General features: G+C 44.2%; 2 protein-coding genes across 2 annotated transcripts; both read right to left on the reverse strand.

The window, feature by feature from the left end:
* Nucleotides 1-13,087: 13,087 nt before the first annotated feature.
* On the reverse strand, nt 13,088-27,905 carry LOC111864642. Its single transcript, XM_033751512.1, has 2 exons — nt 27,877-27,905; nt 13,088-15,276 (listed from the first exon to the last, which is right to left on the reverse strand). Exon 2 carries the CDS (start codon nt 15,269-15,271, stop codon nt 13,760-13,762), a length of 1,512 nt encoding a protein of 503 aa, XP_033607403.1. The 5' UTR covers nt 15,272-15,276; nt 27,877-27,905; the 3' UTR covers nt 13,088-13,759.
* Nucleotides 23,847-27,922, reverse strand: LOC111864643. The gene is made up of 2 exons (XM_023852032.1): nt 27,849-27,922; nt 23,847-26,092 (listed from the first exon to the last, which is right to left on the reverse strand). The coding sequence occupies exon 2, from the start codon at nt 26,082-26,084 to the stop codon at nt 24,588-24,590; it is 1,497 nt and encodes a 498-aa protein (XP_023707800.1). The 5' UTR covers nt 26,085-26,092; nt 27,849-27,922; the 3' UTR covers nt 23,847-24,587.
* Between the last annotated feature and the right edge of the window lie 28 nt (nt 27,923-27,950).

A 27,950-nucleotide genomic window follows, 5' to 3' on the forward strand; every position in this document is an offset into this window, starting at 1 on the left:
CCAATTGCAGGAGCAGTGCAATAGAACTTAAAATGTAATGATCACAACACCTACGAAGAAAAACAACTGTTATGAAACAAAGAAGAAATAAAATTGCGTCAATGTATGAGATTAGGAGCTAAATTGTCACATGAACACACCAGTGTCTTAATAAGCAGTATTTAGCCAACTCATATCTAGCATAAGGACTGGAATTGCGTGAATTGCCAACTTGAACAAGATAAGTTCCCGGTATTTTGAGAGGAAACACGTAAACCAACAGTTGTCAAAACGAGGAAAAGGTTTTGGACCCCTGTACCCATCATCAGGAAAATAGCGCCTGCCTCTTATTACATAAATTATGAAAATTTTACCACGCTTATTTTTAGGTATTTCATACCTATATTTAAAGTTATGAAAATATAAATGCTACTGTGTCTGTTAGTTACTACATGAGGCACTTTAGTGAATGCATTGAAGCTTATTGACACCACTACGAGTAATGATATTCCACGTAAGAGAGACATACTCGACTTTGTGTCTAACTACAGCAAAATGTAATATCCAAAGCCTGTCCGAAAAACCAGATGGAGCTCCCCCCTCCAAAAAAATCTAGCCCAGAATCTGATAGTTCGAGAAGAAAGTTGATCCTCAGGATAGTGAAGATAAAGTTTGGCGTGTGTTGATACTCCAAAATCCTTAACAACAACGTACGAATAATGGTGGAACATCCACGGAGTATATTGTAACGTGTCGGGCCGTTGCTATGCAACGACCGCGAGATGGGCGGATATGCCAGGGCCGTTTCTAGACAATGGCTCGGTAAACAATTTCCTGCGGCAACGAATACACGCTCAACAGTGGAGGTAGTGTTAGAAACGGCGTTTTCTGTGTTCCGCGACCATTGCTATGCAACGGGGCAGTAAACACATCTATGCGGCAAAGAATCCAGACTCAAACAACAGAGGTGCTGTTGGAAACGGCGCTTCTACTTGGTGCGTGTCGAAGGAAGCCGCCTTTCAGATAAGACTTAAGCACAGAAGCAGAGGAATAACCACTGTTGGAGCCGTTAACAGGAAACGCCAAGTAACAGACTGAGAACTGTGTGCTGTAGTGAGCTGTAAAGTGTTAAAAAGCGGTAGTGTTATAGTTATTTGTAGTTACGACTCAAACCCCGTCTACAGTCACACATACTTCACGTGTCAATATAGTCAACAAGTTGTTAGCTTTCTTGAAAGATAACTCTGGCTTTGTTGACGGTAGGTTTCAGGAAGTCAGCATCACACCACTCTCATTTAGAATTTGTGGTACGGAAAACTTCAATATCTTCGTCAAAAGAAGAAGATTAGGACAGTTAATGACACTGCACAGATCATTAATAAAATATTAGACGTCAGCCCCAGAACTGACCCATGTGGAACGCAGAACACCACAGTGAGTGACTGTAATTTTTGTTTGGTAATTGGATTTATTGAACACTTGCAGATTGTAACTACAAGTAATTATAGCGCTCTCGCTAATTCACACACTCTGCAATTCACTACATCACATAGTAAATCTTCTCAGTCTGTTGTGTCACCAGTCGTTGCCTGGTGACGGATCCCAACAATGTCCTCACCTTTTGTGCTCACGTTCTTACCGGCTGGCGACTATCCCACAACTGACTCCTTGCTCTAATTGTCCACTATCAAGTAACTAACTCAAGTAGTCAAGGGTTACTTCAGGACTGGCGGTTTTTTGCAAATAATTTCGTCTTGTCACCAAACCTCTTGAGGATCACGATCAGTTTCTTTTGCAGTTGAACACATGCGATCATAGTCCTTATGTAACAAAGTCAAGGTCACGGTCAGTCGGTTAGTAAATCTTGGTGTTGAGCCCAATCTGGGGCTCATGACCAGCTTCTTTGTCCCGCTTATAACTTCTCGGCACGGACCGCACATAAAACACCGTTCCTCTGTTGCTCTGCTTTTCTTGCGTGTGCAGCCATAGAAAACACACGGCGGTGTAGAGTTTCTGGGTAGATACCTCGTCGGCGGGTAATATCAAAATGGATCTAGGAAAGTAGGTTTTGACGCAGCAGATTGGATTGAACTAGCTCAGCTGGGGATTCGTTTTCTGGCTGTCTGTTTTGGTTGTGCTGAACTTCCTGAGTGGCTCATTGGTTGATTAATGACGTAGGCTTATACAAGACAAAAGACTCAAGGACATTTCGTGACGTTTAGTCATCAACTTGAATTATTAATTATGAAGTTGTCTGACTCATGAACGTTACATAACTGACTCAGACGAACAATGAGTAACATTTATCCAGCTTACTCAGTGTACAGCAAACCGCAGTTACAGTGTCACCACTACTGCTGGTGATCAAACTCGATGTTTGTGTTCACTGCACGTGTGTAGATGGCCACCTGCAGCTGACTTCGAAGGACGCGATGGTTCGAAATGACGCAATTTAACAATTACGTCTGTGAAGTCTTCACGCGGCTTTGCTTAACAGACTCAGCAAGCAATATAGGATCGCGTATACGTTGACTAGCAAGTGGTTCCTAATTTTGGATTTGTCTTCGGAATGAGATCTTTTTAAAAAATTCATGTAACTCGCGATCTTCATGTACTTAACTGATTTACTAACTAACCAACCAAGTAATCCCATGGATCCGTTCTTGAGAAGCTGCCAGTTGATCAGAGGTTAGCACCTGTAATATGTATTTATTTTAGTTTCGAGGACCCAATAAGGAGCTTCTAAGTTTGCACGCTTTACCAAATATTATTCGCGTGGCCGAACCAAGGAAAATGAGATGGGAAGGACATGTAGCATATATCAGGAGATGAGAAATACACAGGGCCTACAAAATATGAGTCGGAAAAACTTCAAGGAAAGTTTAAGCATAGATGGAAGGCAACATGACTCACACATAAATACGGTGTCAAGCTGTTGATTGGGTTGAACTGGCTCTGGTTACAGTCCAGTGTTGGACCCTTGTGAACACAAATTAAACCTCACATTCTATAAAAATGGGAGGGGTATTTCTTGACCAGCTGAACGACTGTAAGCTTCTTAAATACTTTTCTCCGTGTTGCTGTTACGTTAATTAGATAGTATGTAAGTAGTTAAGGATGAAAATTATGTAGCTGAACCGATCACAGAGGCCGTGCGGCCTAAGGCACGAAATGTCTTCACCCTCTCAAACACTGGGATCGTCGGTTCGAATCCCACTCGACGTATGGATGTGTATCCGCCTTTCTTCTGTGTTTGTGTCGCCCTGTGTAGGTATCGGCCTTGTAACGGGCTGATCCCCCGCGTAGGGAGTCATACCAACAGTCTGTAAGATCCAGATTTCAGAAGTAATTAATTCTGATTGGGAATAGACCAAAAGACCCAATCCGTCAAGGTAGAAGAAGAAGAAATAATATTGTCACGTGACTGAGTGATTATAGACGGGGTTTGGACTGGTGACTCCATTTACTGACCACTTGTACACACAACTCGGAACTACAAGTAATTACAGCGCTCTTACTGATCTCCACACTTTACAAATCACTACAGCACACGCTAAGTCTTCTCAGCCCGCTTTTACTAGCTGTTTCCTGGTAATGGATCTTAACAATAGAGACTCTTCAGCTTCTGTGCTCACATCTTTGCTCGTAGGCTAATACTATTTTTTTATTGCTAGTTGGGTGGGACTAAGTCCCTTGTACTGCGGCCACTTCTGGCCTATTGTACCAACCCCAGATGATAGGTGAGGGTGATTGTGGAGCAGTTGGTGGAATGAAGATTGGCAGGGGAAACCGAAGTACTCGGAGAAAATCTGCCCCAGCGCCACTTTGTCCACTACAAATCCCACTTGACCAGACCCGGGATCGAACCCGGGCCGTCGCGGTGGGAAGCCAGCGACTAACCGCTTGAGCTATGGCGCGGCCTACGCTAATACTAACTATAACTTCAAAATGAAAGCTACTTTACGACTGACGTTTTACCGTCAATCAGTTAATCTTGGCGTCAAACCCCTTTAACTCACGACCAGAGTTTTTTTTTGCAACTGAACCCTTGAGGTCATAGTCCTTATATAACATCCCCTCTGACGAGAAGATGGGTCTGTCTCATATGAATACGCTTGGCCTTTCGTCAAGTGTACGTATCGCAGATATAGCATGTTATTGAAAACTCTTCCTTGTGCACTACACACAAGTCCTCTGTCAGTACAGGCTTTACAGAGCAGATCATGTCTATCTTACGTATCTTATGCTACAACGAAGACTTAGTCATTTGAACGGTCACTTGAAAGGTAGTAAGCTTGACCACCGCTAAGTTTAAGCCTCTGATATTTTCTGTGTCTGGCTTCACCTTGTCCTATACCGTGAACATGTTCATTCTTATGATTTTGTATGACTTCTGCTTGTTGCCTGCACAATTTTGTTATATAATCCTATACATGGGTAAAGTTGAATGCCGTGTGCAAGTCGCGGACTGGTGTGCGCCTTGAAAAATTGCCAATTGTGTGGAGAACCTTGTTTTGCATGCGCTGCGATTTTAAACTATAAATTCAGTCGAGTTTTGTGTTACGACCGACGGTCAGTCGGCCAGTTTGTCCTGGAATAAAGCTATAATTTGTCTCATTCATCCTCGCTCTTTAGCTTCGGCACGGACCGCATAGAAAACTCCGTTTCCAACAGTTCCTCTATTGTTGTGTTTGGATTCATTGCCGTGGGAACATCTTTGTTTGCGAGGGAGTTACTCATTAACGGCTGTTGTATATTCGCTTATCCCTCGGTCGTTGCCCAGCAATGGGTCTTATTGTAATTAGTTTTCGAAAAGTGTTAATCATGTTTCATTCATTCATCAATGGCGCTACAGCCATTTGTTGGACTCTGGCAACTTTTTTCAGTTTTATAATCTTATACACGGTAGGTCTCTGGACGGGGAATCAGCCCGTCGCACGGCCCCTACAGGACAACACAAACACAGACATCCATGCGTTTAGTGGGATTCGAACCCACGGTCCCAGTGTTTGAGCGGATGAAGACGGTTCATGTCTTAGACCGCGAGGTCACTGTGATCAGCGTAAATCCTCTTATGCTAATATAAATGCATTGTTCTGTCAGGGTTTCTCGTAGCAGAATTTTGCTGGAATGCTCTTACTGAGCCCTGGCGCATCGCGTAAGTTGTCTCAGTTCCGGACCAACCCCAACGCGTACAAATGGAAGCCATTAGACCCCACCCAGACAAGTACTGATCCCAGACACTCGCTCTGACGTTGCGTAACGCTCGCTCCGCTCCCCCGAATTGTACATCCACCTTCACCCCGCAGCGTAAGGGTGGCCAAAATGGCCTGCTGGTTTACTGGCTGCACTCTGGAGGCTACCGAGAGCTTGGTCATGGTTTTTCTCAGTTCCTTTAAAACATTCACAGAGTTCTACTCTACGCTATACAGGATGTCCAAAGAAGAAAGGTCAGTATTCTGGGAGGTCATAATGTCTGTCATTCTCAGCAAAAAGGTGTATATGTACACGTGTCCTATTCCGAACGGTTTCCGAGATAGAACTATTTCACTGTACAGACGAGCAACACGCCATGTCCTCAAAGTAGCTGCAAGTGCGTTGATGTTGACGGTGGAATTTTAGAATATTATACTAGGTAAACTGTACCGATTTTGTCATTTGAACAATAAATTAGAAACAGTAAGTAATATCTCTTTCCTATCAACAGTTTTGTACAGACTGAGGAAAACAACGAATCTGAGGTAGAAAAGCCCATAATCGGATCTGCCGCCCGAGCATAACCGCTCCACCAACGTGAAGCAGTTACGCAGCGCCAAATGTGCAGTGGTTCCAAGGTTATAGAGTTGGCCTGCTGCCGCAATTGGAGCTCAGGATCTCCTGGAAGCTGGACTTGCCGTCTCCTTCTGCTGGTTCCCTACTTCGCTTGCTCTTCAGCCCTGAAAACGGAGAGGATATTGTGGCGTACAGACCCGTTGCTACGCGGTAACTCTGTAAACAAGAGCGTTCCTGGCCAACGGCTCGGTAAACATACTCCCGCTGCAACGAATACAGTAGGAAATGGGGTGTTTTCCATGTAGTCCGTGCCGAGATGTTACACGCAAAGGACAAAGTCAGTTGACAGTGAGTTCTGCAGGGGAGGCTGTGAAGATGGGACCTGAGCGCGTGAAGCCGAAGAATCTCCACTGTTAGAAATCGTTGCCAGGGAACGGCTGGTGAAGACACAGCAGGTTTGAAAAAGGCTTAGAGGGTGCTGTGGTGATTTGTGGAGATTAGCGGTGACGCTGCAAATGCTTGTGGTCCCGAGTGGTGTGTATAAGCGGTCAGTAAATCCAGTCACCAATCCAAATTCCTTCAATAGACACTCATGCACGTGGCAATATGTTCCTGCGAAATGGTTTCCTTCTGACTGCACGTCGTTACAACTCAGAAGTTTGTGTTGTTCATAGCTACCTCCATGAGAAACCAAAACACAACATTTGGAATAATTTTAGATTCTTAGGGAATTTGACTAATTTTGCTGACGTTTCATGTTGGCTACCGGGCATCTAAGGCGTGCAGGGGACAGCGGTAGCTGTACCGACACTTGGCCCACAGGGTGGGGACCAAGATGGTCTGAGCATGCAGCACGCATTCGAAAGATGAAAAAACTGGTACATAATTTGGGTACCGAAACGTGGAAGGCAGACGATCGATGCGTAGCGGTAAAGTTACCAGAAGCCAAAAGCTGTACAACTTCCAGTGCGTTCTATGTTTCGGTATTGTGACTGCAACCAAGCACGAGAGCGCCGGAGAAAATGCCGGTAGAAAGAAGGCACTAGCGAGCGTTAGAGTCACAGCCAGTCATCTGAAGATGGAAGTAGACCCCATGTACCTCAGACATAAGGCAAAGTCGAAAATGCAAAGGACTATCAGCTGTCTCACACATACTGTACGAGTATTGAGACTCACGAGACGTGGCTGTGGCCTATTTGAGGCACTATCTCGGCATCGACTTGCAGGAACCGAAGCACATGATGAATGTTCCTTCCGAAACGTCGGTTGATTTCCAACAGACTATATGGCGTTATATCCCAGAAGATCAACTGTTTTCTCTGTTCTGTTGTGTGTGTTTTGTTCCATACAAGATGGAGGAGAAAAATAAAGGTAAAGCTATCCCTATAACAGGCCGTGGGGCCCATAGGGTTGTGAGACGTCGAGGCTCCCACATTTTCTAGACAATCGGCTCACGGATGGCTGTGAGGTTGTCAGCCTTACGCGTCGGCCGTCCTTTAACCCCAGGGCCATAGTGGTACTGGAAGGATTAGTTCAATTGATAAATCCTATGACCTCATGGGGAATCCAACCCGCGACTTTCAGGCTTGTAGCATATTGCCCCAACTAGATGGACGTGTCAGATCCATGTAACGTCTTTACCCGGCGCCGGTGGGGGTGGCAGATCCCGCCGCCGCCGCGTACTTGTTACTAAAAACTCTCACTAGTGCCACCGAGAGTCCGGGGTTCGTCTTGGTGCAGGAGCTGACGCTAAAGCCCAAGATTAAACAGACCACGCTCCACACGTTGATAATATTAATAACCAAGTTTATTGAAGAAATGAAACACTAGAAAGAAATACAGTAGTTTTACATTTAGAAAGAAAGAGTGAGACCCTCGCGTCAGGCGAGCTGCCTTGTGTCTGCCTAGCCTCGGCTTTGTCCCGAAAAAACCACCACGCGCTACAGTGTTTATTTTAGCTAGCCATGTGGCCTGTACGCACTCAGTGGTGAGGCCACTGGTCGTATCTCAATCTTCCTTGCTTGAAACAATATCGTGTGTGGTCTCTTTAGGACTGTTTATGCCAAGGGTATCCTTAATACTAAATGGTTATACATTTAAAGTTACAGTAATTGCGTGGGGGTCATATATGACATCCAAAATCAAGTCTGCTTTCTAATTCCACTGCGCAAACTACTTAAGAAGCTAATGGTCGCTCAGCTATTGTAAAAATTCACTGACTCTTGAATAACCGTCGGCCACAGGACTCTGTGCTAGCCCACAAGAATCCAGTCTACACCTGAAAGATACATTTTAATATTATTCTGCAATATACGCCTGCAGCTCAAGTGTTTCAATTCATCCAGTCTTTCCGAGTACAGTGTACTATGCATTTCTGTCTCCCATGCATGCTATATGGTCTCCCTATCCCACCATCACTGATATGATAACACTAATATAGGGCAAGTAATGCAACTAAGGATGTTATTCATTATGCTGTTCCCTACAGACCCGGGTTCCTCTCCCACATTCTCCGAAACACCCCGTTCTCGACACCCTCAGTTTCACACCAGTAGAGAGCAACAGGAGAAACTAAATGTGTACATTTCAATATTTTCTTCTTAGATACTGCTTACCGCAATCTACTTCCGAACCCAAGAATGGTGGAGCTATACCTCCACGCCCCCACACGTCTTCATGGCGTGATGCTCAATTAATTAAGGGCAGGAACAACTTCGTCTTCTACTTTTTAGATAGGAGAGAACAAAACAAAATGTTCTGAGCTGGAGACAAGCATTTCCGGATTTCATTCTGATCTCATTTTAACACATAACGTAATTTTACCGAGCGGGTTGGCATTGCGGTAACGCTTCATATCCTTATTTAAGATGTCCTAGGTTAAGATCTCAGCCGGGGAGGTGGCTATCCTGATTAAACTCTTTTTCGTCTTTTTCTCTGCCTCTAGGAAAATGAAGGAATACTTTTTTTTGTCACAGTCTCTACCTTCCAGTTCATCATTCATTAACAATCCTACTGTTCTCGATCCTAGCAACGTCGTTAGATAATCCTACTATTATTGATCCTAGCAACGTCGTTAGATAATCCTACTGTTCTCGATCCTAGCAACGTCGTTAGATAATCCTACTGTTCTCGATCCTAGCAACGTCGTTAGATAATCCTACTATTATTGTTACTAGCAACGTCGTTAGATAATCGTACTATTTTCGATCCTAACAACGTCGTTAGATAATCCTAATATTCTTGATCCTAACAACATCGTTAGAAAATCCTACTATTCTCAATCCTAACAACGTCGTTAGATAATCCTACTATTATTGATCCTAGCAACGTCGTTAGATAATCCTAATGTTCTTGATCCTAACAACGTCGTTAGATAATCCTACTATTATTGATCCTAGCAACATCGTTAGATAATCCTACTATTATTAATCCTAGCAACGTCGTTAGATAACCCTACTATATTTGATCCTAGCAACGTCGTTAGGTAATCCTACTGTATTTGATCCTAAAAATTTCACCAAATAACCCACAGATGAAGTAACATTAATTTTTAAACTGTCATTCCCAAATATTACAAATTTGCTATATTTTCGAAGGATTTATTGGCGGTATTTATATATGAATATATACTTAGTTTTCCACTTATAGAGTACTGCAATATATTCTGGGGTTTGATGCCTTACATTGTACTCTCCATGGGCGCCTCCGTGAGGACTCGAATCGAACTTGACTTCCTTTCCGTTTACTTTTAGACCAATCACCTTATTAGCTCCAAACAGAGCGTCTGGCTTTTCTCTACGTTATCAGTATCACGTCTGCATAGACAGACAGACAGAAGAACTGCTGCTGTGGCTGTGTATCCCTTGTTAGGGGAAAGTTAGACAAGGGAGAGACGGAATGGGGTGGAGTTGCGTGCCGCAACACGCATGTAGGGGAGGTTTTCTTCTGACAGAACATGGAATGGGTAAAGTTGAAGGGTGGAGTTATGATGCAGTGTTTCTAGGGGTGGAACAGATAGAGCAAAAGCTGTGCACTCGTGGACGTGTGGCCGAACGGCTCTCAGGAAGCCTCCAACAAGCACGATGAGCAACTCAGTTAAGAGGCGGGATGGCGAGGACTGGTGAACGGGGAGGCTGCAGAAGACGTGGCCTGCGTTAGGGAGATTCACTCCGAGAGAAAGAACAAATCCATTGGAAATCTGATCTAATCATCCAAGCACAACACCTGATGTGAAGGGCTTTATTTCACAGGATTACATTAGAATATATTACTTTCTATTCGCGGTTACGTCCAAATGTTTCAGAAATGTTTACATGCGTAGGCATTTTTTTAATTAGTTTCTTCGAATTTACACAACTGCAACTTGTGGAACAAATTCGTCCTCGAGAAGGTAAAAGAGGCTCAGTAAGTCAAGAAATTTTGCGCCTTTTCTGAAACCTAGAGGTTCATTACCGCAATAACAACAGCCGTATCTTGAAATACATGAATGTCCTCCGCATCCCATTCCTGTAATAGTGTACTGCCATCTATCTTTAGGTCAGTGAACTTATAAAACGAATCCTATTGTGGCGTATAGACCCGTTGCTAAGCAGTGAATCTGGAAACAGCGGCCATTGCTAGGTAATGCCCGCAACGTGCAGGCAAGAAACAATAGAACGAGGTTATTCATCACGTTTCTAAGCAACGGATCGGTAAACACAACAATAGGGATATTGTTGGAAACGGTGTTTTCTGTTCGGTCCGTGCAAAGTGGTTATAGAAAAGAGATCAGTTGAGAATAATCAGTCGAAGTGTCGAACTGTTGCACTGCCACTGGATCGTAAGTCAGTATACTTCCGTGCTATTGCATTATCGTTGTTCACGGCTAAAACGTGTTTGTTTGAGAACGAAACTCTCTCCGTTCCTCGTTTTTTTCTTTGGCGCCGTACATGTTTGTGCCCCCTTCGTACGTATGTACTCACTAGCTGGGTGTTTCAAAAAGTGAACAATTGGCTGAAGATGGCCAAGTAGGGTCGAAACATGTAGCAATTGATGACATTTTAATGCTATTTCAAATTAAAGAGAGCCGATCACGGTAGCTGAGCGGTCTAAGGCATGCACTGTCTTCGCTCGCTCGGAAGCCGGGATCGTGGGTTCGAGTCCCACACAAGGCGTGGATGTTTGGTGCGTGTGTATGCGTTTACTCTGTGTTTGTGTTATTCTGTGTTTAGGCAGAGGCCTTGCGACGAGCTGATCACCGTCAAAGGAGTCGTACCGTCTGTAAAAGTGATCATGAAATTGAGAAATCAGTCCTGTGCTCCAAAGCGGGAGCCAGATTGTGAAGAGCTTTAAGTTACATTAAAGACGAAGACGAATGAGAGAGCGACGTCTGTATTTGCCTGTAACACTGAGCCCGACGTTGCACAAGTCGTATGGTTTGTGGGTCATATCGGTTAGCCTCTACGTGCAGTGTTGGATGGTAGAAAGGCAGGAGGAGGGAAAGTTAGACAGGGTATGGAAGCAAATGGTCATGCCTTAGTAGAGGTACTATCCCAGTATATGAAGGAGGAGGCTGAGAAAAACCACTAAACATCTCAGTCAGGAGTTAGTGTCCTGCCTAAGCTTCAAATTCAGGAACTCTCGAACCGAAATCAAGAGACGCATCGCTAGACCAGTTTGTTGCCACGCAAATGAATTCTCAATGCATTAAGTAGCGAAAGCTAATGTCACGTATAGACCCATTCTGGTCGTGATCCTCAAGGGGCCTGACGCCAAGACGAACTGATTGGAGGTAAGCCGCCAGTCATGAAGTAACTCTGACTCCCCAAACACCACCCGTGTGGAGGCGGGGTCGAATACCTCCACCGTGATCCTGCGTGTCGTAGGAGGTGACGAAAAGGGAAGTCTCAAATTTGAGACAGTAAAATATGGTCGCGAGTCCCAAGGGACTCGGACCCAAGAAAGACTGCGCTGGCAAGGGCCAGCAGCATATACAAAAGACAGACCCGTCCTCTCGTCAGAGAGGGCGCCCCAGAAGAACAAGACCGTAACTGTCAAACAGTAACAAATATCTGGTCATGATCTCCAGGAGGGTGCTCGACACCAAGACTTACTGACGGGCTAGCCGTCAGTCGCAGTGTGACTTTGACTTGACTCCCCAAACACATGGTGTTCATCTAGCCCTGTTTGCAGATAACACCTGTCTGTATGCGACAGATCGCAGTGAGGGTTTTGCTATTAAGTAGAAAACTGCAGCGCGGTCTCAGCTCAATGGCGACCTGGTGTGAGCGCTGGAATATCAAAATTAATGAAGCTAAGGCTCAGGGAATTCACTTCTCTATCAGTCTTCGTCCGCCTGTGTATCATCTTGCATTGAATGGAAGCTATAGTCCATTTGTAAACTGTGTAAAATATCTCGGAGTAATCTTTGATAGGAGGGTTACATGGAGATTGCACATAGAAATGATCGAAGCCAAGTCCTTCAGAACATGTATAAGATTGTACTCCATATTCAAAAGTGAGTGATTAAGCGCTACCATTAAGCTGACCCTCCACAAAGCTCTCATTAGATCCGTAATGACTTATGCTAGTCCCGCCTGGGAGTTTGCGGCAGACACCCATCTAGTGAAATTGCAGCGCCTGCAATACAAGGCTCTCCGCACCATTGGCAATTTTCCAAGGCACACACCGGTCCGCGATTTGCACGTGGCTTTCATTGCTCCGTACGTATATGATTATATAACAAAATTGTGCAGGCTAAAAGCAGAAGCCATACAAAATCACGACAACGAAAATGTTCGTAAAATTGGACAAGGCGAAGCCCAGCATAGAAAACATAAAAGGCTTAAACTTGGCGGCGGTCAAGCATACGACCGTTCAAGTGACTAGACTGCCATTATAGCGGAAGCCACTAGAAATAGGGCATAATCTGCTGTACTCAAACTGGACTTACAGAGGCCCTGTATATATTTTATATACATTTATTAACATGTTTAACATGTAAAATGTAAATATCCTTTACATTATGACATGACTTACTGCTGCAGACAATGACTCTGACAAAGACAAAGCCGTCTTCTCGTCAGAGAGGGCGCCCCACAAAAACGAGACCGTACCTGTTAAACAGTAGTGAAGATCTGGGGCTCGACACCAAGACTGACTGACTGACTGACTGACCGTCAGTCGCAATGTGAGATTGACTTGATTGTGATTAAGAGTACAAGGCATGATCAGTAAAGCCAATTACCAATCAAAACCCCGTCTTATAAATCACCCAAACACGTGACACCACGTTATTAGAATTTCATGATTAAGTAGGCAGACAAGCAAGAATAAATTGTAAAAATATTTCTTTCTGTAACACAAATGCTTTTATTGACCATTTCAGGTTAGTAGTAAAACATGGTTTCCTTGAGAAGTCCTTAATATCTTATAATCGCTTTTAAATACTGGAAACTGTATTGAAACTCTATATTATTTTAAAATGAAAATAAAATACACATATGTTTGCATAAAGTATCATGCGCTAAAATCATTGGAAACAGTAAATTATTTCAAATACAACACACTTTATATCATGCATTGGGAATTCTCATAACAAAACTACATGCAATCTTTATTTTAAAAATAACATGCATTCTGACTGCTCACGTAAGTTTAAGTCTGATGTTTACTGGACTCGAAAACGCTTCTACGTTAAGTTTCATGTAGCATTTTCACAGAATTCTCTGACATTGTTAAGAATGGTTTAGGATATAAGTGTTTTAGCACCATCATGGTATTTGTTATAAAAGATATTTAGTTCAAATTTTCTACATTACTCTTATATTTCATCTGTGAACCCAAAAGTCCTCAAGATTACATTAATAAAATTGATGATGATATTCCTGATGTCATACGGTTTTATGCTAAAATGTATTGACGTGTCCGACACACGTAATCGGAAGGAATTGTGTGAAGCACTTGTAAAGGACTTCAGTCAGTTTAGAACTGTCCTACACTTTCTTAGTTTCTTGAAAATAATTTGCACTCAACAATATACAGTCAGTGAAAGATTATTAACTTTCACAAAATTTAAAAATGTCATCCAGTCACCGTTTTGAACGCCAGGCCAACTGCTAATATTTCCAAGCAAAGTCAAATGGGGACAACTGTTCATTAATAACCATACCGTCTCCATGCTCAAGTATCCGCAGTGGTCAACGATAAATTCAGTGAGATTTCTGAATCCGCCAACCGTCACAATTTCACCGATGTACTCATCAGTTACTTCTTCCATGCCCAAGATGTTTAATATATTCAGATTGACGTACAGGTGAAAGACAAATGTGAATCCAGAGTGTCCCCAGTTGTGCCTTAATCTTAACTCTGTAAGGTTTTGAAAGTGTGGCAATTTACGATAGCGTGTTTCTCTATATGTGATGTGACAATAACTGATGACAAGTGTGTTCAGAACAATGCAATAATTAATTAAGTCATCCATGTTTATGTTCATGACCTGGTACATTTCTAACCTTGTTAGAGTTTGGCCCAGTCGACTAATGACATTACGAAACCTAATAGCCGTACAGCTCGTTAGCAGCATGAGAATATCAGTGACACATCTCAGTTCGCCCAGGCCTGAAACATCCTGAGTAAGGGAGGCCAGCTTTACTTCAGTTAGATTTGGGCAATTTCGAACAAGCAATTCTGCATCTGAAAATTTTCCAGTAAACGTCCGCACTGAAGTAAGAATCGTCGATAAATTCATTAGTACAGGGTCAATTATATCAAGCCACACGACATTCTGAATTTCTGGCAAACCGGAAAGAAGAATTCTGTATCCGATATTAGAAACTGATGTGTCAGCGACATTCAGACTACACAGTTGTCTGAACTTCAGCAAGTGTTCTACACAACAATCATCCACAAGTCTTGAATCTTGGACAGACAGGTGCTTCATATGACGGCAATATTTCGATAACTCGACGATAATCTCTCTGGTACAGCCAACGTGAAAGTAAAACTCCTGCAAATTAGTCAAAATCTGGATTCTTTCTACAAAGAGCTGCATGTAGTTAAGGTCCTGTACTGATGGCATGACCAAAACTTTAATGTTTGGGATAACAAACAGCAGTTCGATTAAAAGCTCTCGCACAAAATCAGAGTCCGTACTTTCTATAGAGCACCTCGACATGCAAGGCAGAAGTACGGCTTTTAACATGTGTGTGCAAACATCGCGATGAATTTTCCCGTCTTCAGGTCTGCTGACACGCGGAGTGTTAATGTTGTTGTCGTAAATTTCGAGGATTTCCGTGAACTCCTCGATGGACTCTGGGACAATGAACTCTGAAATTAAGGGCACGGGTAGGGAGGCGAGGTTTGCGCGCACCACGACACACTCTTCCTCCACAGACTTGATCTCTTGGAGCCAGCTACTCCGGCTGATAACGGCAGCTGAGCGTAGTCTGTGGGTCCAGTTGACCCCTGCTCCCCGCACCATCAGACAGAATTTCTGATACGCCATGTCTTGTAGACGTGGAGGGTCTTTTCTTCTGTTCATGACGCCTTCTGAAACACAGAAATCATCACTCACAGCTGGAGAAGTAGCTGAAATGCGTATCGAATGAAATCAATGGGTCCTCAGACTTCTCCAGAGAAAGAGCATCTTCCCACGGACTTACACTAGAGTTCTGCTGTCAAGGAACAGCCACTACGAAAGACTAAGTTTATGGAAGAGGGTACACTTCAGGGGCATTGTGTATCTCTTCTGGCAGAACGGAGGGGTAAGGTCTGTGTTTGTGTGTAGAGGCTCGCAGACTAGATACTGTCGCGTGCCAGGAATTCGGAATGTATTGTCACGTGACGAAATGACCGGTTATAGTTCGGATGATTGGATTTATTAACAGCTTGGTTACAGGCAGATACACAGCGATATCGCTGACTTACATACCGCACCGTCGCACACACAAAGTCATCTAAATCACCCTTGGCATCCTCACAGGGTGACCTGTATTCCAATTGCTTCTGCTGTAGTCACTTCCAGATTTCAACTGCCTTCAGCGGCTGCCATATTGCAGCTGGCACTGAAAGCTGTCTCGATTCCATTCACTCGATACAACTCAAAGTCAAAGTCACATTGCGACTCACGGTCGGTAGGTCGGTCGGTCGGTCAGTGTCAGTCAGTCAGTCTTGGTGCCCCCCCATCTGGGGCTCATGACCAGATATTAATTATTACCGTTTGACAGTTACGATCTTATTTTTGTGCGGCGCCCTCTCTAACGAGAGGACGGGTCTGTCTTTTGTACATGCTGCTGGTCCTTGCCAGCGCAGTCTTTCTCGGATCTGAGTCCCTTGGGACTCGCGACCATATTTTACTGTCTCAGATTTGAGACTTCCCTTTTCATCGCCTCCTAAGACTCGCAGGGTCACGGTGGAGGTATTCGACCCCGCCTCTACACGGGTACTCGATACAACTGAACTCGGCGAATGTGCTTATCCCTTCATATAGGCCTCTCACGGACCACACAGAAAACAGATTATATTGTTGGACGTGTTTACCAACCGATTGCCTAACAACTGTCGCTACACCGACTCCACGGTTGCTGGTCTCAAACCCGAGAAAGACTGCGCTGGCAAGGGCCAGCAGCATATACAAAAGACAGACCCGTCCTCTCGTCAGAGAGGGCGAAGACCGTAACTGTCAAACAGTAATACAGATCTGATCGCAAGCCCCAGATGGGCGCTTTATGCCAAGACAGAGTGGCCGACTGACCGTCGGTCGTAACATGAGACAGTTGAAGTTTGAAGCTTACCCTAGAAGACCAGCCAGTCTTCAGGTAGCTCCGAGGGAACAGAAGACTTCACCGAGATTAGCTGTGCAAGCAGTAACTGTAACAGTGTTGTAACAAGCGTCTGGCGACTTTATGATTGGATGACAATTGTACTTGGAAGTGTGGAGGAGCTCGGCCAATAAACTTATTCGCTAAATCTGAGACCCGCGTGAATCTATTTGTCGCGTTACATAGGCAACACGCTACAATGCGCTTTCCTTCAGCCTGAAGCATGCCACTGCGCAGTCTGCAGAAACACACGTACGTTTCTACCTGAAAAATGTATTGTAACGTTACTTCAGCGGAAACGAAATCCCAGACGGGCCGTTGCCTGAGAATGCCTTGGGCAACAACCGCGTTTCCCCGGAAACGGAAGGTTCGTTGAGAAACCAAACACGTTACCGGTATTCTACAAGGTATCGCATTTCCGAGAAAACAGAAGGTGCATTGCGTAGCAACGGCCGAGTCAGTCCGAAGACAGCTGAACTCTAGCCAGCGCAGAAGAGAGCTGGAAGATAGCCGCCGCAGAAGGCAGTTGAAGATTGTGATACTGGCGACGTTATAAGGTGATATTATTTGTACTTGAGTGTGTAAAAGTTAGCGTTCAATTCGAGACCCACGTGAAGTTATTTGCCGCGCTGCATAGGCAACACGCGACAGTATGTGTACAAGAATGATCCAATGACGATCCTGGCAACACTGTCACCCGAGAAACGAGCCCAAATTTATTTTCATTTCAATGAACGGGACAGGAGTGAGCTAACATGACGCAGATCCCTACTAGGAACGAACAGGAGAGAAGAGGGCTACATGCACGATATTGGTGGCCTTCTCGGCCCTGGCACCGCGACCTATAGTGGTCTGTTGTGCTTAGATTGGTGGCAAAGTCAGAATGAAATAGGCCACTAGGAATAATATTATACTATTCAAATGGATCTTAGAGAGGTAGGATTGGGTGGTATTGGCTGTCAGGATAAAGACCAATGGAGGGCTCTTGTGAACACGGTAATGAACCTTCGGGTTCCATAAAATGCTGGGAAGTTCTTGAGTAACTGCACAACTGGCGGCTTCTCAAGAAGGGCTCAGCTCCATGAAGTCAGTCAGTAAGATTTCTAATAGAGGGGATATGAAAGTGTTAAGTCAGTTGAACTTCTTCAGGAAATTGTTCAGTGTCGAGCTCAAGTTCATCTTCAAAAAGCATTTCTTGACAAGCTGCCTGTAAAGCTTTGCAGGAAAATGTGCTCCATGAAGCATCATAGTGTAACAACTTAGTAGTGCTGTAACGTGGATGGACACAGCGTTGCTAGGTAAATGACCGCGAAACACCTCGCGACCGAATATACGCAAGGCAACAAAGGGAGTGCGGCGTTTTCTATGGAGTCCGTGCCTCGACCGTTGTTATGCAATTTGTCGGTAAACACGTTCCAACAATATAGGCTATTTTCTGTGTGGTCTGCGAGAAGCCTATGCAAGGAGGTTCAATACACCAGACGAATCTGAGTTACTTGGACAGAGTTATTCTTCCGTGTGGAGGCGGGGTCGAATACCTCCACCGTGACCCTGCGTGTCGTAGGAGGCCTCGAAAAGGGAAGTCTCAAATCTGAGACAGTAAAATATGGTCACGAGTTCCAAGGGACTCGGACCCGAGAAAGACTGCGCTGGCAAGGGCCAGCAGCATATACAAAAGACAGACCCGTCCTCTCGTCAGAGAGGGCGCCCACAAAGCAAACCAAGACCGTAACTGTCAAACAGCAATAACTATCTGGTCATGAGCCCCAGATGGGGCTTGACACCAAGATTTACTGACTGACTGACATTCAGTCGCAATGTGACTGGCATGACTGACAGCAGTCGCCGAGAACACGTGACCGAGAGCAGCGAGAGTTGTGATAGTGACGAAGAAGCGTGTAGAGGACATTACAAATGGCAATAATTGGGACACTGCGAATTGCGTAAGTGTAAAAGCGAGTGCCCAATAAACATTCGCCAAATGCGAGACCTGCTTGAAGTTATATGTCGCGTGACATAGGCAACACGCGACAGTGCGAATGGAAGCAGTGTACGCAGTTCATCTTGCCATGTTGGAAGCATGACTCTGCAAAGTTGTCTCATCTACTGCTCCAGTTTCAGCACAGATGCCCTTTACGAAGAACTGTGGCCAGAACCGGGAGTACAGTGTACACTGACCTTGTGCAGTGGAAATTAGTGCGAAGAACACGAAATGCTTAGGAATGTTTGGCCTGTCTTCCACTAACGACCTCTTTTGTGGCATCATGGTCACTACGAGCGGATGGAAACAGTTCCGATAGCAGGATGCAAGGGTGAATGCTCCTCATTTTATATATGCCAAGTTTCGGAGGCACTCGTCTGCAAATCTCATAGCGTCGGGCTGTTTGTATTAGCGTGTCCTGCCTCGAACGGAAGAAAAGGGCCGGGTGTTGATGTTCAATTTTCGATGTCCGTACTTGGGAGTGCTTACCGACAGGCTAGATATTGTCACGCGAGTAAGTGTGACTATAGACAGGGTTGGATTCGTAATCGGATATATTGAACTCTTACAGATCCTTGACTGCAAGTAACTACAGCCCTTTCACTAACTCACACACTTTACAGTTCACTAGAGCACACATTTAAGTCTTCTCTGCCTGCTCTGTCTTCGCCAGTCGTTGTCTGGTAACGGCTTCCAACGGCGGACGTTCCCCTTCCTCTGGGTTCCCTAACTAACCTCATGTCTCAGCTACAGCAACTTCCGACTGACTACTTCAGTCACTAACTGACTAACTCAGTCACCCATCAACTAATGGGCTCACCCTCAAAGCATGAAAACTCTTCTAAACTGAAGGAGTTAGCCCGTTCCTTCGAGAAGTTGATCGCCAGTTGCCAAGCTACAAAACACTAGAATAGCGATATGAGGGTTCAAAGTAAGAATTCTGGAAAGATAATAAACGTACACTGCTAGGTTACGGCACGGTAAACACGCCAAGGGGCCATTATGCGAATATTCGCTACTACGCAAGGTCAGTAACGATGACATTACTGCAGTAACAGTTACGCACACATCAATAGAAGAATAATTGGATACGGTGTTTTCTGTGGGGTCCGTGCCGAGGCCTGCGAGTCGTAGGAGGCGACGAAAAGGGAACCCAGTGCCTGGGGGTATAACTGGACCACCCTGTTCCTGGGGGATGTAAATACGAGGACCTGACACTCCAGGTTGGGAGAATCTCGAATGTGAGACAGTAAAATATGGTCATGAGTCCCGAGGGACTCGGAACTGAAAATGACTGTGCTGACTAGGTCCAGAAGCAATTGTAAACGATAGGTCCATACTCTTGTCATAGGGGATGTTATATAAGGTCTATGGCCGCAATTGATGGTCGTGACCTCAAGGGGCTTGACACCAAGACGAATTGATTGGCAGTAAAGTAACTGCGACTGCATTATTCCCGCTGGTTCAATCCGTTGCTTAGCAAATGCATTATTCCCGCTGGTTCAACAATCCGTTGCTTAGGAAGTGCATTATTCCCGCTGGTTCAATCCGTTGCTTAGGAAATGCATTATTCCCGCTGGTTCAACAATCCGTTGCTTAGGAAATGCATTATTCCCGCTGGTTCAATCCGTTGCTTAGGAAATACACTATTCCCGTTGTTACACAATGCTTCTAACAATTCGTTGTAACCGTGGAGACTCATTGTTAGAATTACGATATTGTGTTGCTTCCGGCGTCTAGGAATGGGTGCACTCTGATTGTAGCGCTGCAGCGGGAACATGGATCGTTGCCTAGGAAGTCACGGTTTGGATATGCACGTTACAATATTTTCACGAAATTTTTACAATGTTTGTTCTTATGAACTTTCATTGATAATCAATATTCCGCTAAAATGTGCATAATTTTGTTTATATTGTGACGTGGATGGGGCAACGGGAAGTGGGGGTCACGTGAACTCTGCGTTTCCTCTAGTGACGTCACATACCCCAACTCTTCCCACCAGTACGCAGAGCTAGGTAACCCCCCCCCGTCCCCTGGCGGTGACATGGCAGAGGAGTGAACCATAACCACGGCATTCCTTGTTACGTCATCGCTGCAATGGTTGCCTGGGGCAGCCGCTCCTCTTCCATGTCACCAGGGGGGGGGTTCCGAGCATTGCGTACTGATGGAAAGAGTTGGGGTATGTGACGTCACTCGAGGAAACGCAGCGTTCACGTGACCCCCACTTCCCGTTGCGCCATCCACGTCACACTATAAACAAAATTTTGGGAAAAAATGAAACTTTACTATTGAAAAATGACCTATAAGACGCAAGATGTAAGAGTTTGCGATTCACAGCAACAGTTTTTTTTTAATTCGCTAAGGGGGGTGTGGGAGTCCAACTGGGTCCACTCGGCACGGCGGCCACTGATTGGCCTATTGTACCTGCCCGGATGATTATGATGGAGAATTTGGTGAAATGAATATTGGCAAAGGGAAACCGAAGTACTCGAAGAAAAGTCGTCCCAGCGGCACTCTGTCTACCACAAATCCCACTTGACCAGACCCGGGATCGAACCCTGGCCGCCGCGGTGGAAAGCCAGCGACTACCCGCTTGAGCTATGGCGCGGCCGACACCACCAAATACTACAGGGTGATTCTCTCTCTAGGAAACCCAAACATTCCTCAAAAACTTTTTTATTTTTGTATGGTTCACTATGAAGACTGATATGTACATAATTTGTATGTTGCAAAACAAGGCCTGCTTAGAGCATATGCTGAAAATGGCCCCCCCCCCAGCATCGAAGCACTTTCGTATGCGAGTCTGCAAATTGGCGAAGACATCTGGTAAAGTGACATCGGTAGTGGTAGCAAACTTCCGCCATATTGCATCTTTGTGGGCGTCAGAATTTCGCGGGTTATTGCTGTATACACGGCCCTTTAGTAAACCTCACAAGAAGAAATCATGTGGTGTGAGGTCTGGTGATCTTGGCGGCCACAGATTTTTCAAAATTAATCGGTCACCGAAATAACTTTTCAATTTAGCGCAATCTTGTTGAAAGTAAGCATCGATAAATGTAAGCTTTGTCCATGTCAATTTTCATAGGGAACCATACAAAAACTAAGAAGTTATTGAGGAATGTTCTGGTTTCCTAGCGAGAGAATCACACTGTACAAATGCAAGTACTGGAGTCAGTTACTGCATTACACGGAGCGGTAAGTTGTTTGGTAAAAGCAGACCCGACGTTTCAGTAGCGTAGTTAGTTTTTCTGTACTAGGGCGAGGAGTTGCGTTACTGCGCTCAGAACGGGCCACGTTAATGCTAGAAATGCTGCGGAACGGAAGTGGGCGAGTTCGATTGGTCTGCCTTAGGTTTCTCAACAGTAACTAAACCATACGTGGTCATGCTGTGTAGACTTGCTTTCGCAGTTTTGAGGGCTGCATACAGCGAAGGTGAAATATCCAGTTTACGTGAATTGGTTCCTCAAGCGTGTTTAGAAACACAATCCACCCGAGTTCAAGTACATCAGTTTTTATTTTAGTCTTCGCTGCGTATTTGATGTCGCAATCCACTCTGCGTTCAAAATATTTTCTAAATAGAATTACTTTCACAAACCTCAAGAAGTGTGCATGAAGCCCCTACCTCTTATCCCTCCAGCGCAATCCACAAGCGTCCCACCTCAGAGCTGACGGCCGACTGATTGATCTGCAGTGCGGTATGATCACAGCATATGCACCATGTCCAAAGTAGAACAGAAATTTCCCTCTTTAGATAAATTTCAAATTGAAGGCGTGTGCGTTCAACTGTTTCACAAATATTGCAGCGCGACAAATGTTCCCATTTTTCGATAACCCGTAGGAAATGAAATGTTCTGCACAATTTTGGTGCTCTGATCACAAAAATGGCTCACGAACGAGTCAATTCTTTTTTCTGCGCTGTTCTATTTCTATCAGGGCACAACAATGCAGAGACTGCTTATTACACAGTTTTAAGCAATTATGTTTTTTAATGAAAGCTGCACTATGTTCACAAACGAAACACCCGCATCAAGGAAAAGACACAGGAAACTAAAGAATCACATGAATGCCAGAGCCACATTTTCGAGTGGCAGGGCAACCAAAGTGCCGAGGGGGGATACCTTCCGTGTTTCAATTTAGATGGATGCACATTGCATACCTGTAGACTGGGCCAAATATTAAAATAACACACCGATTCATCTTTGCTGAAACAGGAGGTAAAAGTAAAAAGAAAAGTAAATTTGTTCCTATGCTTAATTAAGCACTACGCCATGTAGACTTATAGGGGAGTGTGTGTATGGATCCATTTATGCCTGCTCTCGGCAATAGTTGTAGATAATTCGTCAACTTCGCGCCCCTGCTGCTTTGCCCCTGTACCCGTTGAACAGGGAGCTGGTTACCCAAGAACGCATCTGGATGACGTGGAGAGGAGACACATTTTTCACTTTCTGAGACTCGAAACCCTCGGCCGTTCAGCCCCTAGCCAGTCACTATACTGACTGAGCTATCCCAAGGGTTCGAATGGAATAGAGATGAAGGGAGGGCTGCGAAGGGACGCAATCGATAATGAAGTGCGGTGCGCTTGAAGAAGGGCAGTACTTGGTCGGAATATGGGGACGCCGTTGAGGTACAGTGACTGCTGGAGTTAAGTCTCGCCCTGTAGCCGGACACAGACAGACAGACAGCTTCAAGCATTGGCCTAGTCCTAGATACAGCGTGATAACCGGCAAATTATCCCCCAAGCCCCAAACAGTCCCAGATACTTTGTACTTCCTCTATGAATAGTCTTGTCACACGGCCCAGGGTAACCGGGACAGTCCCAGTTTTGGTTATAATGCCCCAGGGTCCCAGTTGGTTGAAAATAATCCGTCCGAGGACCTGTTTAACGTTTCGTAACATAATGATTCCTTAGGTGACAAGTTACTAGACCCACTCCCAACCTCAAATCTGGAGGACCACCCCTTCTCGACTGTACACGATTCTGTCTTCCGTACATTTGTAAATATCTCCGTATGTGGAAGCCCCATTCTTCATTCGGAAACCTGAGGACGCGCCTTGCCGTGGTGATAAAGGACGTACCATGTTTCCAATTGTTGTCTTGGTTGCGAAGCCGCTGCTCAGTAACGGCTGTTTTTTGCATTTGCTTCTCGCGGTCTTTGCCCAACACAATATATATAGCGTCGAATGCAAATCCGGAGACCTCAGCGTGTTCTGGTATAGACATGTTGAAGGGAAACCACAGTCGCACTGTGAAGAGGGAAATTTTTGACGTCCAATTCATAATTGTGTAGAGCGGCAGTCGGAGAAGAAATTGTACCAATATTTCCTTCTGATAAAACATTCGCTTTTACTGATCACCAGATTTTAATGGTAAAACACACTTTGTGGAGCTTTAAGTCCATAATATTGTGTTTCTTTCTCATCTTTACACAAAACCATATTAAAACAATACAAATTTTAAAAGCAAATAAAACAAACAATTATGTTTGCATAAATTATGATAGAACTAACATCTTCGGAACTGCACATCATTTGAAACACATCACACACATGCGTCATACACTCACGCAACTGCCATGTCTGCTTGTTACAGCAACCAAAAACGCCTCGTATTTAAATCAAAACATTCACAGAATTTGTTGACATCAGTCAGATTCTTAAAGAAACTATAACATGATGCGGTCGAGGGAAAACATAATAGCAATAATAATAATAATAATAATAATAATAACCTGTAACGCATGGCATTACACAAGAACTACGAATCAGGAATTACTTTAACGTTTCTTATAAGATTTATTATCATTATGTAGGCCTATATATATGAACTTAAAATTAGTAAGTGTTTGCCAGTAAATTCCTAATTTTGTTCCTGGTGTCATATGGCAATATATTAAAATGTATTCACGTGTCCAACACATGCCGTCTAATTTAAAAAAAAAGCACTAACCGGAAACAAATTTGCCGAACCACAGTTTTAATACCTGCAAAGCGATTCAATCGGCTGTAGCATTTCTAACTATCCTGTGCCCTCCTAGTCTGTCGGAAGAAAGTTGTGCTCAGTGACATACGGTGAGTGCGAGATTGTTATTTCTCACAAAATTTAAAAAAGTGACCTCTTCTTCTTTGGTGACGCCAGGCCAACTGCCAATATTTCCAAACTTTGCCAAATTGGGACAGTTATTCGTCATTAAATTTATTGTGCGCATGCTCAGGTACCCGCAATGGTCAACGACAAATTCAGTGACAGTTCTGAATCCGCGAACCCCTACAAGTTCAGCGAAGAACGCATCATTCATTTGGCTCATGCCAGCAACATGGAACACTTTGAGATTTACGTAGAAGTGCAGGAAACTGCAGAAATTAGATAGTCCCCTATTGTACCTCAATTTTAATTTTTTAAGGTTTCGGAAATGTGCTAACTTACAGTCAGATACTCGTGTGCATAAAGTGCTACAAGAATTAACATGGAGTTCATTAAGAACGGTGCAATAAAAAATTATGTCATCGATGTTCAAGTCTTCAACTTCATGTGTCTCTAAAACTGAAAGTGTTTCACCCAAACTGATAAGGGCATCACTCAAGCTAATAACAGTAGAGCTGCAGTTCCAAATCGAAAGACAAGTGACATTTCTTAGTTCACCGAGATCTGACATGTCATGAGTGAGAGAACGTAGTAGTAACTGCTTTACATTTGGTAATTTATCAACCAGTAATCCTGCATCTGATATTGTACCATCAAATTTCGTCACTGAAGGAAGACTTCGTGAGAGATTCGTTAGTATGACGTCAACTGAACCAGACCAGATAACTTCTTGAACATGTGGCAACAACAAAAGGAGTGCCCTGTATCTCCCACTAGACAGTGATGTGTTTGAAACGTTGACAGAACGTAGGAGTCTCAGTTTCAGCATATATTTAACACACATATCGTCCACAAGCACGGAGCCTTCAACAGATAATCTCTTCAGGAGAGGGCAATATTTGGACAATTCAATAATAATTTCTCTAGTACAGCCAATATGGAAGTGAAATTCCCGGAGATTGGTTAAAATCTGAATCCTTTCTAGAAACGGCTGCATATACTCAAGGCGTTGTTCTGGAGGAAGGATCAGACGTTGAATATTTGGGACAACATAAAGCAATTGAATTAAGATCCCTTGCACGAACTTGGACTCTGTAGTACCTATATTGTACCTAGACATGCAAGGCAAAAGTACAGCTTTCAACATGGAGGTGCAAATATAGCGATGACTTTGCGTGATCGGGGCACGACCAATATTGTTGTCGTAACAAGCGATGATCTTTGCGAAATCCTTGACGGCATAACGTACAATGTAGTCTGAAAACATCGGCACGTGTGGGGAACCGAGTGTGTGGTGCACATGGATGATCTCCTGCTCCACGCATCTGATCTCCTGAAGCCACCTATTCTCGCTTCTAACAGCAGCTGAGTGTAGTCTGCGGGTCCATTTGACCGCCATTTCTCGCACCATCTTGCGGACTTCCCGAAATACCAGACCCTGGAGACTTAAGGGGTCGTTTCGTCTGTTCATAACGCCTTCTGAAATAGACATATACTTAGCCACAGTACATCTCATTTTGGCGAAGCAGTTGCTCGAAAATTGATTAAAATGAGATCAAGGCTTCATTGAGATTCCTCCAGAATAAAGCCTTACATCCACGGACGCACACGGATGAAGGAACACCCATTACGAAATTGTCAGAATATTCAGCATCAATTTAGACAAGTTGCCACACAACACGCGGCACTGCCTGGGGNACGGTATATACTCTTCTGACTACAGGTTCGGTTGCAATGAAAAGGCATTTCATATGCGTTAAGGGCCATTTTCGTCTGAAGAGACTCGCTTTCCTTCAGATGCTGAGCCATCTGTAGAAACTTTCGGTGGCAAACATTTGCACGAACATTTTGGCTGTCACGAAAGAAGCCAGTACATATTTTTATTTTAATAAACGGGACAAATACGCAAAGACAATGAAAAGGATCTCCCAGAGAAAGGACATGGAACTGCGAACTGATTTATCGTTCCAGAAATTCCTTGGGGATACAGTAAATATACTCTATATTACTGCCTACTGAGACCTGATTCCGTGTAGTTTGGTAGATGGGTATCAATTTTTTTCGGTGCGACATGCTTCCAAATCTTCAAAGTTAAATAACTCCCCTATCTTGATGATGGAGTCAACCTGTTCCTTCGAAACATTACTACCCATTTACCAAACATCACAGCATCAAGATCCAGAACACTATGAAGCTGATACCAAAAGCAGTGACAACAGGATCATTAACTCAGTTTTTATCAAAGAGTGAGCCGCGATCCACTGGTGCAAATCGACATCAGGACTCGAAAATAATAATTAATTCAGTCATACACAACTTTGTTACCCAAAACTGTCATACGGCGGGCGCAAAGGCAGGACTATTATTGTATTGCTACTGACAGAACTGCATGTAGGACTGAAACATATATTCACGAAATTTTTATTCGTTCATATGAATTTCTATTTATCATTAATATTCCAATAATATGTATATAAAATATAAACAAATTTTTGAAAAAAAGATAAACTTTAGTTTTACTAAGAAAGGACTAAGTTATTTTGACGGCCGCGCCATAGCTCAAGCGGTTGGTCGCTGGCTTCCCACCGCGGCGGCACGGGTTCGATCCCGGGATTTGGTCAAGTGGGATTTGTGGTGGACGAAGTGGCGCTGGGACAGGTTTTCTCCGAGTACTTCGGTTTCCCCTGCCAATCTTCATTCCACCAATTGCTCCACAGTCACCCTCACCTATCATCTGGGGCTGGTACAATAGGCCAGAAGTGGCCGCAGTACAAGGGACTTAGTCCAACCCCACTAGCAATACAAAAAAGTTACTTTTGACTAAATGACCGCTCGGACGCAAGATTTAAAATTTTTGCGGTTGACAGTACCAATTCTTACAAACGCTGGAAGCTGTTGCTGTAAGACACGGAGCTGCAAGTTATTTTGAAACAACCAATGGTATCACGCGATTTTCCTTATGGTTCCCTGAAACTGGGGACCAGTGGCGCCAGTCAAATTACAGCGGTTCGCATGAACGCTAGCAATGTTCTGGAACCGAAACTGACCAGGTCTTTGTTACGTCCGTCAGTGTGGTCATATTGTGTAGCGATCTGAGCGGTTGCGTGTCAATTTACGTTAATTGCTTCCTCTGCTGTCTGTAAACACAACCGACTTGAATTATAATATTGCGTGTTTATTTTCTCACATTCTTCGCTATTGAAAATATTTTCTAAATAGAATTACTTTCACAAACCTTAACAAATATGCTACGAAGCTCCTACCTCCGGTCCCTCCAGAGCAATCCACAAGCGTCCCAACTCAGGGCTGACGGCCGACTGATTGATCTGCAATGCGG

This window comes from Cryptotermes secundus, unplaced genomic scaffold (assembly GCF_002891405.2).
Source record: "Cryptotermes secundus unplaced genomic scaffold, Csec_1.0 scaffold145, whole genome shotgun sequence".
Classification (NCBI taxonomy): Eukaryota; Metazoa; Arthropoda; class Insecta; order Blattodea; family Kalotermitidae; genus Cryptotermes; species Cryptotermes secundus.